This window comes from Vigna radiata, chromosome 6 (assembly GCF_000741045.1).
Source record: "Vigna radiata var. radiata cultivar VC1973A chromosome 6, Vradiata_ver6, whole genome shotgun sequence".
Lineage (NCBI taxonomy): Eukaryota > Viridiplantae > Streptophyta > Magnoliopsida > Fabales > Fabaceae > Vigna > Vigna radiata.
Window position 1 is genome coordinate 410714 of NC_028356.1, and position 12859 is coordinate 423572.

At 30.4% G+C, this 12859-nt stretch overlaps 3 protein-coding genes across 5 annotated transcripts; 2 read left to right on the plus strand and 1 right to left on the minus strand.

Moving 5' to 3' along the window:
- Positions 1-299: 299 nt before the first annotated feature.
- Positions 300-2313, minus strand: LOC106764404 (50S ribosomal protein L18). 3 transcript variants are annotated; one of them, XM_014648691.2, is made up of 3 exons: positions 2177-2302; positions 1249-1539; positions 300-684 (listed from the first exon to the last, which is right to left on the minus strand). In XM_014648691.2, the coding sequence occupies exons 2-3, from the start codon at positions 1535-1537 to the stop codon at positions 608-610; spliced, it is 366 nt and encodes a 121-aa protein (XP_014504177.2). In that variant the 5' UTR covers positions 1538-1539; positions 2177-2302; the 3' UTR covers positions 300-607. The 3 variants fall into 3 exon arrangements, with proteins under 3 accessions (XP_014504177.2, XP_022637479.1, XP_014504176.1); XM_022781758.1 differs by having other exon boundaries at positions 311-684; positions 1249-1543; positions 2177-2313; XM_014648690.2 differs by lacking the exon at positions 300-684 and having other exon boundaries at positions 940-1543; positions 2177-2313.
- Positions 2314-6426: 4113 nt separating this feature from the next.
- LOC106763184 (putative MO25-like protein At5g47540) lies at positions 6427-9597 on the plus strand. The gene is made up of 11 exons (XM_014647394.2): positions 6427-6549; positions 6720-6881; positions 6963-7081; positions 7176-7253; positions 7441-7534; positions 8247-8306; positions 8494-8562; positions 8846-8944; positions 9050-9094; positions 9185-9287; positions 9366-9597. The coding sequence occupies exons 1-11, from the start codon at positions 6427-6429 to the stop codon at positions 9473-9475; spliced, it is 1062 nt and encodes a 353-aa protein (XP_014502880.1). The 3' UTR covers positions 9476-9597.
- Positions 9598-9907: 310 nt separating this feature from the next.
- On the plus strand, positions 9908-11910 carry LOC106764026 (cytochrome b561 and DOMON domain-containing protein At2g04850). The gene is made up of 2 exons (XM_014648224.2): positions 9908-10851; positions 11282-11910. Exons 1-2 carry the CDS (start codon positions 10104-10106, stop codon positions 11734-11736), a joined length of 1203 nt encoding a protein of 400 aa, XP_014503710.1. The 5' UTR covers positions 9908-10103; the 3' UTR covers positions 11737-11910.
- The last annotated feature ends 949 nt before the right edge of the window (positions 11911-12859 follow it).

A 12859-nucleotide genomic window follows, 5' to 3' on the forward strand; every position in this document is an offset into this window, starting at 1 on the left:
ACTAATCTCCTATCATCAGCTGGGGACATCTTTAATGGAAAACCAAAAAAATATTATCTTCAAGAGTCAAATCATAGGACATTCTAGAGGGATGGACAACAAATACATAAATCTTCACAATGGTAAGATATTATCTGCTTTGAACCAAGTTCTCACTAATTTGTTTTTAATACCACTCCAAAAAACCTCTTATGAATGAAAATGTCTTATATGTATATAAATCTATGTCCATCTCTTATTTTATGTTGTGAAACTTTGTTTGTATCTTAACATATTCCACTGTAGAATTCAAGCATAGTGCTACCGAGGGTTTGTGACTGCAGGATTGCTGTTTTGTTAGTTTTAAGTATGTGCCTAATTTACCATTGTTGATATTTTGTGTACTTTTGAATGAATAGCATACTGTATGCCGGTGTAAGTGCAATGAGGGTTTTTCAAATGAATGGTCTGTAGGCAAATGAAAAAATAATGCATGAGGGAGGAGTTGACTATGAAACATGATATTGATTCCATTTTACAAGTAGCTATCTATTTTTGTTTTTCCATTATACAATCCAAATGTCCCTGTAATGTGTTTTAATAAACTTACCTTTGGGTTTAAGTAGGTTCAGGTAGCAGAAGAGCAACCCAACATCTTGATGCAGAACATCTTGGTGTTAAGATCCAAACCAGAGAGCACTGCCCCTGTTAGTCAATGTCTGTCTGCTATTTTGGTGAGTGGATCACAGTTGATACATTCCTTAAAAGTAATTTTATGGTCTTATGCAAAAAGACACTATGTGTGCTTTGATTGGCATTAGAAACAGGGCAACGAATAAATCATACACACTCAACGTGTTTGTATTTCAGTCACAATGACCATTGAGGCATGAATTGACAAGGGAAACTGAAAAATGAATCAAGTAAACTACTTCAACGTGTTAGAATTTCAGCTAGAAATGGTCAAATGGACGTCCCTCTGTCCTTCCTCTCATTTTTCTGTTCAACTGACTTAGAATATATTCAAACAATAAAACTAACAGAGATGCACATCAACACTCTTCTTATTTGTCGAAATGTAATTAACTAAAGTCTTAGTGAAATATGTTCAATGAGTAACTTCCTGTTGTGAGGAAAATTTAAAAATAGAAAAGAAAATAAGATCCAACAAGAATAGTCTCTGAGGTAGTATAATTGAACAGGCAACCATGACTCAAAGCAACTTAATACCAGCATCCCTTAGAGAATCAATAACCGCTTTAACCTTACCATGATATTTCTGCTCTCTCTTCAAGTGAATAGAAACAGCAGGAATGTCCTTGAGCAAAAGGCGTTCGGCTAGTATCTTCCCAATCTTTGCAGCTGCAGCCACATCGCGAGTAGTTTCCAAGCTTGATCTCAAGGCTTTCTCCTGTGAGCTTGCAGAAGAGGCTACAGTAGCAGTTGGGCTGTGAATCACCTGGGCACTCACATACTTGTTGGTAAAATGCATCTTCAGAACATAAGGTTTCAGAAAATTTATAATCCTGGGAGGCCTCGCTGGGGGTGGAATAACCATATCTGTCTTAAAACATAATCCTTTCTGATATAAGCATAACATTTTTAAAAAGAAAATCACTTTTTCGTGTCATTTTTCTGACAAAAACAAATATAACTCAAGAAACCAACATCCATCCAGAAAAAAAAGTTATCATCTTTCAGCCAGAATGGAAAGTTGTAAACGAAACAAGAAGCCAATCATTTCAATGTATCTACAAAATATATGTCAATTCCACATTTTGAATATCTGTCAAACGCAGAATTCAAAATATCAACTAAATATAATTTTTTTCTCTTTCGCCATCCCTCCACTCAACCTAATTTCAAAAACGGCTGGAACTACCCAAAACTTAGTTAAAAGTGTGAGGCTCAAAATTTGCGGTATGAGAGGTAACCGAAAAAAGGAAAAGCAAGACTGACGAGACAAAGGTAGGAGACAAACTTGAGGCAGTATGCTAAAGATGAGTAACGAACAAGCGAAGCCGAAAACATTTGAAAAAGAAGCATTTCTCTTAAAAGATTACATTGGGAACTTTGATCAAACAGTTGGAGGGCAAGGTAGTGGACATTGCTTAATAGGTTAAACAACAATTATAAGTCATGGAAGCAGACACAGTAACACAAAATTTGAATTGCATTGGAAAACCTCAAAACATACCTGAAGCTCAGAGAAATCAGATCCAAGTAAGAGACTTCAACAAAACACAACACAAGCTCCCCACTGAAACTAATACTTACATTTATCACTCCCTTCTTTTGATTATTTGTTTTCATATTCAAAGGGGTGATTTTGTCCTCAGTGACAAAACAAATATAATAATAATAATTTTTAGAGAAATGATCATAATAAAATAAACCTCGTATATAATAGAAAAACAATAATAAATACTTTTATATTTGGTTATCTTCACATAATTAAAAGTAGTTTTTGATTATAACATATTAAATATATTTTGTTACTAAAAGCTTTGCTTTAGAAAACAAGTATTATTTTTCATCCCATAAACTGATTTATTACCGTTAAAAAGTATTCTTTATAATTGTTTCTCTAACATTTAAAAATTTCCAGATAAATAATATCTGGCTATTTTGAAATAATATGAGATGTGTCAGGTTAATATATTATACCTTAAATTGATATTTTAATCAATGACTGCTTTTCCTTTCCTCAAAGTAAGTTTTGCATGCATTTTTTTTTCACTCGTATGACATTCAACTCTTTTACTATTCAGTTTTATATTTTAAATAGTAAACTATAAGAAAATAGTTAAATAATAATCAATTTTAACATAAAAAATATTTTGTTTTAATTTTTGTGACTTAAAAGTCTTTTATTGAATGAAATAATTAAAATAAGTAATATATACTCCCAAGTCACTTAAAGATTTTAAATTAAAAATGTATTTTGGGGTTGACATGTCAAATTTACATCTCATATCTCTATCAAAATATTAGTTTGAATATAAATCATGACGAAAGGATATATTTTTGTGTTATTCAGAGTACTACAATTGAAAAAAATAAAATAAAAAGAATCCAAATACGCAAACGAGCACTAAACCTAGCCAAAGTTTAAAAATCAAATGTGACAATTTTTAACTATTCGAATACAGTTGAGGCATTAATTTACATATGCTAAACATTTATACCTTTTTATATTGACTTGGTCTGGAGTTTGACAAATTGTTGGGTGACTTCCTTCGTTTATTTTACAAAACTTTAAAAACACAATAAGGATACAAAATTATAATATTTATGGGTAGTTTGTGATTAATTTATTTTAAATAATTTTAAAATATAAATTCAAACAGGAACATCTAATAGTTGTAAAAAAGGTTATTATAAGAAATGGTTAACATATGAAAGCCTTAGGGCGTACTACATCACTCTGTTTCAAGTTGACTTTTAATATTTGGTATCATTTAATATTTATTAAGTTTACTTATAATAACATTTTAATTTAATTAATCTTTCTTTGGATTGAAGTCTTCAAAATAAATTTTATGAAGTAGTTAAGCAGTAAAAAATAATAAAATAAAGTCCAACTTAATTATAAGTCCTAGGCCCACGAAGTAACTTTAAATTGCAATGGCCATGTTTCTGGTTTTGGATCGAGGAGTTTGCAAATTGTTTTTCGGAACAGAATAAAATGAAAAATACTAGAAAATGCTATGATAGTACTCATTCTTCTTTTACATTCTTATTATCATTTTTCTTTTACATCCTTATCATCATTTTTCTTTTATATTCTTACACAAGCAGGGATTGAAGCTGATTGGTCATTGTTTCTTTACCTTTCCTCTAGACTGGTGAGCAGAATTCTATCTCTGCACATCTTCCATCAACAAGTTCTGACGCTTGCATCATTTTATTAATTAGGTTTTAGTTGCATTACAGTGTTAAAGAATTTGATTTAAAATTATGATACCTCTTCCTGAAAGAAAAATTCACTGGAAAATGGGCAGGAATTTTTTACTACTTTGATAATAATATAGATTAAAATCATTTCTTATTTGAAATCCGAAATGTATAATAAAAAGTCAGTAATAGGGTGGAATTCACTTTAAAAATGAAAAAGAAGGAAAAGATTACAGTAAAACAAAAACTTATTAGATTAGAAAAATCAGAAAAAACAAATATAATAATAATGATAATAATAATTTTCAAGTAATTGATCATAATAAAATAAACATTATATATAATAAAATAATAAAAATAAATAATTTTATATTTTATTATCTTTACCTAATAAAAGTAATTTTGTTGATAACATATTAAATACCTTTCATTACTAAGTTCTCTTTATAAAAACATGTATCACGTAAAGTGAATGGAATACCAATAAAGAACATACACAAGTTATGATATAAATTATGAAATTAACATGATCACATTTGACCTAAAGTATATATAAAAAAAACAATAGTTACACCTTAAATTAACAAAGTGCAAAACAAGCTAATTAAAGTTAAATAAATCTATAAGTGAATAATAATAATATTTAGAATAGTGTGCTGCAACATAATTCATTTCATATAAACAAATTTATCTCATTCATCTTAAGCTAATTCATATAATAAATTATTTTTAGAAGAATTATTAAATATATCATATAAAAGACTAACATTTAATTCATAATAAACTAACAATATTAATTCATATTCATAATTTTTTTGTCTATTAAATTAATTATAAAATTATGTGCAATAAATACTTGTTATTTTAGGTTTTTCAAAATTTTGAGTTGTTATGGTTTATAAGTTGATATTTTTGTACCCGGTGCACTCTTAGATGTATAAGGAATCCTTTAAACTTTTTATCATTTAATGTTTTAGTTCTTGTTGTATGTATATGAGATGACATGTTAAATTTACATCTCATATCTCTATCAAAATCTGAGTTTGAATATAAATCATTATGAAAAGCATAGATTTTTGTGTTAGTGAGAATGTTACATTTTAAAAAAAAATTAAAAGGAATTTAAATAGCACGAAACCTACCTAAAGTTAAAAAAAATCAAAAGGTAACAATTTTTAATTATTCCAATACAATTAAGGCACTAATTTACATATGATAAAAGAATAGTAATATCAACAATTTGATTTAAATTCTATTGCCAATCACAACTCAATCGCAAAACAATCATTAGATTATTAACTCAATCTATATTTTAGTTTATATATATATATATATATATATATATATATATATATATATATATATTTTATTAATTTGCTAGACTACTAAAAGAAATTTTTAAATAATAATTAATTTTATTGACAAAAAATATTAGTTACGATCAATTTAAATACTAATTTACAAATTAAGAATTTTTAAATTGGTTTCTAAATAAAATAGTATAATTAATTGATTTTAAATTGATAATTAATATTATTTACTAAATTTTTTTATTATAAAAAAATTATTCGTCAAATTTTTTTAGTAGACAAAAACTTGAAAGATAATGTTAATGACTAATTAAAAGATGAATTTATATAGTTATCAATTTAGAAACTACTTTAGTTATAAATGATTTTTAATTTATAAATTGATATATGAATGAATTGATCACTATAGTAACTAATTATTTTTTTTGTTAAAATTGATTATTATTTAACTATTTTATTGTAGTTTACTATTTAAAATATAAAACTTAATAAAAGAGTTGAATGTCATACGAGTGAAAAAGATAAAAAGAAAAAGTAAAATAAACATCCATGCAAAACTAAAGAAAAAGTACTTATACATTGATTAAAAGATCAATTTAAGGTATAATAATATATTAACGTGACACATCTCATATTATTTCAAAATAGCGGTAGAGAATTTTAAATCTTAGAGAGACAAGTATAAAGAATACTTTTTAGAATGTAAAATCATTTTTTCTATAAGATTAAAATTAATCAGATAAAAGTTTATCAAATTTAGTATAAAAAACTATTTTACGTTGTTAATATATTTTTTCCCTCTAAATAGTAAAAAGAGAAAAAAAAAAAAAAGTTATTCAAAATGTCTTGTTTTGTTGCTACAGGTTGATTATGTCCATCAATAACACGGGACAGATTATTATTTATACAAGTAGTAAAAAATAATATTAATAATCTTACTATTATTTGAAAATAAACCCTAATTTGAGAGAAAATACATGGATGCTTCCTAATTATTATTATTTTCTATTTTATGTTTTATTATTGTTAATAATTAATAATTAATAATAACATTGTTATTATTTTCTCTGTCTGTCAACAACTCACCTTTGTTTTCTCGTGCCCAAAATAACGGTTTCACACATTCTACGCAGGAACACATGCATAATAAAAACATGCATTCCCTCATTCCACATGCAAAACCCTAATTAACATTAACCTATTAAAATCATTCGATTAATCAATCCATCTATAGAAAAACATGAAGAAAGCTCTCTTCAAGCCAAAGCCCAAAACGCCGGTGGAGCTGGTTCGCCATGCCCGAGAACTCATAATCTTCGTCGAATCCAAAACATGCACGCGTGAAAGTAAACGCGAAGAGAAGGTAATCGCTATTTCTTTCTTTATTCAATTAATTAATGTCTTCCTTTCGAAATTCGTGCCTTCGTTCTCCGTTCATATTCCACGGTCTTGATTTGATCGAGTTTCTCATCGTTGCCAAAAATTATAGACATTGTGATGAAAATGATGATGTGCATTTAAAATGAGTTGCAGTTAGCAGAGCTAAGCAAAACGATACTGGAGATAAGGACTGTTTTGTATGGAAACGGTGAATCAGAGCCAAATCCCGACGCCTGTACTCAGATCACTCGCGAGTTTTTCAGAGATGATACGTTTCGGATTTTCATCCTCTATCTGGCAAAACTAAAACTCGGGGTAACCATTTTTATCTATATAATTTCTCTTTTTTTTCTATTTTTCTTTTTTTACCAAATTTATGAGAATTAATTTATACAGGCTCGCCAAGATGCAACGCATGTAATTGCAAACTTGCAACGGCAACGAGTTAATTCGCAACTAATTGCTTCTCAGTACCTACAAGAAAACTTGGATCTTGTGGATATGCTCATTTGCGGGTACAAAATTCTTGTATTTGCACGTTGAATTTTTCTGTGTTTATTTCTTGGTTTTTGCGATAAATGTTCAATTAACAAAACTTGATTTGATTAGTTATGACAAAGAGGGTGACGTTGCTTTGACGTACGGCGCGGTTGCAAGGGAGTGCATACGCCACCAGACTGTAGCAAAGTACGAATTTAAAATATATATCTTAATTAATTTCATATAAGATCATAATATTGTTCATTGATGTTATAGTATCGTACTTAGTTGTTATACATTTCCGGAGATTAAAACTATATGTGGAAGGATCGTATATGGATTACCTTTCTTGTTCCTCTTCTAAATTCTTACGAGTTTTATTTGTGTTTTTCAGACATGTGTTGGAATCAGATAACATGAAGAAGTTCTTTGAGTACATTCAACTACCAAATTTTGAGATAGCATCCGATGCTGTTGCAACTTTTAAAGTATGTTTATGATACGATATTTCCAATTTCCCTTCCCAAAACTTAACACATTTTACCATCAATTTTTTTTTTTTACTAATAAAATTGTTCATAGTTCTAATTCTTCTTCTGTTAAACGAATTTTTCCAATTTCATACCATTCTTTTTAAAAATTTTGGATAAAAATTGGCTTGCAAATTTTTGCTTAAATTTTCAAAATTTCAGGAAACATTTACAGAAAAACAAAGTTGTAAAACATTAAAGATTTGGATAATGTTCCATGTTTATTATACGACAGTAGTATATGGAAACTAAAATTAGATATAATCATTTAACAACTTACTTACATAATAACTATAATAATATTTCATTTCATAAATTTTGTTGAGTCATGTTTATATATTGTTAAAATCAAATTATAGATCGTGTATATTATATAATACATTTTACTGTTCTCCAAGTCTACGCACTGCAATAATGACCATAAATATAAGAATAAATAACATCTTAAGCCATCTAAGCTTATATATTGATTTGAATGTATCTGTGCAAGAATTAACTCTGAATTTGGAGCTGAGCAGCTAAAGTCGTATCACAAATAGAAATATGGTTTTAATTAAAATGTTATTACATTATATCTTGCTAATATAGTTTTTAGTACAACTATTTTGCTCTTTCGACAAATTAATTAAAATGAAATTAAGCTGATCCATTTCCTTAACTGATAACACAGGAGTTATTGACAAGACATAAATCTACAGTTGCTGAATTTCTTTCAAAAAATTATGACTGGGTAAGTCTGTACACAAGTTTACAAGTTCTTTGTCATGACTGAATTTCTTTTCTCTGCGAACAAATTTATTATACCATGAGTAATTTTGTTGTTTAATCCAAAATTTCAGTAGCGTTATATATAGTTTTATGTTCTTATCAACATTTTAAGATGTGTTAGTTAATCCTTCTTACTCTCTGCCTGTCAGTTCTTCAAAGATTATAACTCTCAGTTGCTTGAATCCACCAGTTATTTCACAAGACGGTACGCTATCAAGGTAATTATTTCTTCTGCGATTGATTCTTTATGTCCCAAGTTCATTTTTACTTCGTGCCATTTTAATTGTATGCACTAATCACAAGCTTTTTTTATCCATTACACAGAAACTTTATATATAAAGAAATTTGACTTTTTCATAAACAATTTAATTAAATGATAATTAGTTCATTATGTGAGACTTATGAGACTGAGTAAGCTTAATTAAGCATAAATCATAATAACCACTTTACTTCTTGTTAATTTGGGGATTGTCCTAATCATATATATCAAATATGTTACAGTTATTGGGGGATATGTTATTGGATCGCTCGAATGCTGCTGTAATGGTTCGGTATGTGGGTTCGTTGGATAATATGAGGATCCTCATGAACCTCCTAAGAGTATGCTTTCTCTTATACTATCACATTAATTTTTCAGACCTGCAAAACATAAAATAAAAGTACTTATATTTTTGTTCACTCCTTTTGTTTTCTCTCAATTTTCAGGATTCAAACAAGACAATTCAATTTGACACCTTCCACGTTTTCAAGGTATGGAATGGAGAGAATGTTTATTTCTTAGAGATTCTTGATTCTAAGTTGAGCTTTAAATTTAATTTCTGCAATTTCTGGTATTGACAGCTATTTGTTGCAAATCAAAATAAGCCCCCTGAAGTTGTGAGCATCCTTGTCACAAACAAACACAAGCTTTTGCAATTTTTGGAAAACTTCAATTGCGACAAAGGTATAAACATCTTGCATCACTTCAATGTATGGTATTTCGAATCGGTGTCGTAAGTTAACTCTGTACTTGATGTTTCAGCGGACGACCATTTTCAAGCAGATAAACAACAAGTAATTAGCGAGATAATTGCTCTTCAATACAAGGATCAACCATGCAAATCTTTGGACAATTGTGAAGTTCCATGTTGAATACTTCCTGTCCGAAGTTTTAATCATGTTCTACTTTCTCCAAGTCCCACATTTCTTATGTGAAGTTTCTTCGGGTCGTAGTTCTTTTTTTTTTTTTCTTTGGTTCATGTGATTCATTTGGAAGAATTAAATATAACTTCGACCTAAATTGAACAATTGATTTTGTCTAACTTATTATTTGGATTATTATTTGTTTGTTTATCATTTGCTCAAAAGCAAACTTTATGGTAAGTTAAACTTTCTGAAGTTGAATGATTATGGCATAGCTTCAAAGCCAAGCACACTATGCAAACATAAATCTACTGTATCTCGTGAACAACTACAATCAAAAGGAGTAGCCGCACTAGATCGACATCATAATATTACAAAATTTTAAACCAATCACACTGTCCCATTTCTACCAAACGCATATATACAACATTGTCTTCCCTTCAAAGTCAAGCACCAACAACATAAAAGAAAGTAAGCACTAACGTTTTCACTTATTACGTGCTCAAAATCCATAATGGCAACCTTAACACATCATTACAAAACACAGCATTGTTAACAAAAGAACTGAACCATGAACCATTAATTCTCTCCCTATCCATCACTTACTCACTCCAATTCTCCCTCCATCAACGCCACCATGCTTTTTCTTTTCTTCTTCCTTCTATGTTCCCTTCCCCACGTCGCCTTTTCATCCCACTGCACGGTCGAAACAGCCACGAAAACGTTCCAAAAATGCATGAACCTCCCAACTCAACAAGCCTCCATAGCATGGACATTCCACCCTCACAACACAACCTTGGAACTTGTCTTCTTTGGAAGCTTCATATCACCTTCTGGGTGGGTTGGATGGGGCATAAATCCCACATCACCGGAAATGACAGGAACACGTACATTAATAGCCTTCCCTGACCCAAACTCAGGCCAAATAGTGCTTCTACCTTACATCTTAGACCCCACAGTCAAGCTTCAAAAATCTCCACTGCTCTCTCGCCCTCTTGATATCCACCTCCTCTCCTCCAACGCCGCCATGTACGGCGGAAAACTGGCCACCGTGCACAACGGCGCCACAATCCAAATCTACGGCACCATGAAACTGCAAACGAACAAAACGAAGATCCACCTTGTTTGGAACAGGGGACTTTACGTGCAGGGCTACTCCCCCACCATTCATCCAACCACCTCCACCGACCTGTCTTCCATTGCCACCTTTGACGTGTTGTCGGGATCAGCTGCTCCTCAGCACACGGATCTCACTATGCTGAGAGTGATCCATGGCACCCTCAACGCCATCTCCTGGGGCCTTCTCTTACCCATCGGAGCCATCACCGCACGCTACCTTCGCCACATTCAAGCACTCGGACCCGCATGGTTCTATGCTCATGCAGGTCACTATCATTGTTCCATTTCAATTTCACCACTCTCTTTTTTAAATAACATCGTCCATATTTTATTGAAGAACAAAGATTCTCGTACACCTCGAGATAAATAAAGAAAAGAAAATACAAACAACTCACGAGTGCTAATCAGATGTTTAAAGTAAAATAAAAGCTCAAACTAGACTACCCTTTTACAGGAAGGATTCAAAAATAATTTCTGTGTGTAAATAGAAGCGAAAGACTGCATTTTTTTCAGTTGCAATTCTGAATTTTGTACACTCCAACCTTGACTTTAACACCCATTTGCATTTCACGTTTTTTTCTTTTTGTTTTGGTTTTGCCATGAAATATATGATTTGTGACAGAATCTAGCTTGATGGAGAAATGCATGTATAATAAGAATCAATGTAGTGTGAGAATAATAAGCATGATGATGCAGGAGTTCAACTGTTTGGTTTCGTTCTGGGGACTGTGGGGTTTGGCATCGGAATCCGGCTGGGGCAACTGTCGCCGGGAGTGGAGTACAGGCTTCACCGGAAGCTTGGAATCGCAGTGTTCTGCTTAGGGGCGTTGCAGACTCTGGCACTGTTGTTTAGGCCAAACACAAGGAACAAGTTCAGAAAGTACTGGAAATCGTACCACCACTTTGTAGGGTACTCGTGTGTGGTTCTTGGGTTTGTGAATGTCTTTCAAGGATTTGAGGTGATGGGTGCAAGCAGGTCCTACGCCAAGTTGACCTATTGCCTAGGACTCTCTACTCTTATCGGCCTTTGCATTGCTTTGGAGGTCAATTCTTGGGTCGTTTTCTGCAGAAAATCCAAGGAAGATAAGATGAGGAGAGAAGGATTCATTGCAACTTCTCACAAAGGAACTTCATCTGCCATTCACAATTAACATTACTATTTCATTTCAACTTTTTACTCAATTTTTTCTATCCAAATCCAATGATTTTGATTCATACATACATATACACCTTTGCCACCTTCTCTTTCATTCATGCAGTTTCATTAATTTCCCCTTCTGTTATATAAACAAGATTTACTGTCTTTTTAAATGGGCTTCATTTCTATAAGTTACTTCAACCCAAACCAAATTACACATACATTTACATCTTTAAAAAATTATATTATTTTCTTTGATAAATCATCTTTAAAAAGTTTCTACCAGCTAGTATTGCTTTTAAGAGTAATTTTACTTTATAATGTCAAAGCCAATTTAAAACGTAAATTAAGCTTTCTTATAATCAATTCTTGTACAGTTAGAATAAAGTTATACATTGTACCACTCAATTATTATTATTTCTTAAATTTTACTATTCAATTTTATATCCCATTCACCTTATCTTTGGATTTTTTTTTCACTTTTTCACGAATTTATATCTTAAATCTATTAAAATTTGCTTACAAGTTTCAATAAAGTAGCCTTTTTTTTTTATTATAATTTTTGCAAAACCACGTTGTTGTATTACCAATATCATAGAAAAATGTGTAAAATTTTAAAAGCATGATGGTAAAATGTATGAAAAAAAAAAAAACTTGAATGTAAATATGTTAAAAAATTGAAAACTAAATAGTAGCTTAGAAAGATGGTAAAATGGTTACCAAGTACCACAAAGAATAATAAAAAGACTGGTTTTTTTTAAAGGATAAATATTAATAGTTTATATGTAGGTTTTTGTTAAAGAAAAAATTATTTTCACACATTTTTACAACCATTTGATTTATTATTTATTATTATTTTTTTATTAAAATGGTATGTGAAATGAGTGTAATTGGATTGGCTTATTATAACCCTTTTGTCAATGGATTCAAAATTTCTCTTGATCACTTCTACTTCCATTATAAGTTAACTTAATATCTACAAAAGCTGTACCAACCATTTAAATTCCTTTTATTTGGAACTTGTATTTTATTCGATATTCGTTGCTCCCCACTATCCAATTACATGCCTTTTTTTTTTTTTAATTTCCCAGACAATTTATAAAGAAATAGAAAAAAAATGAAAGGATATGGTGTGC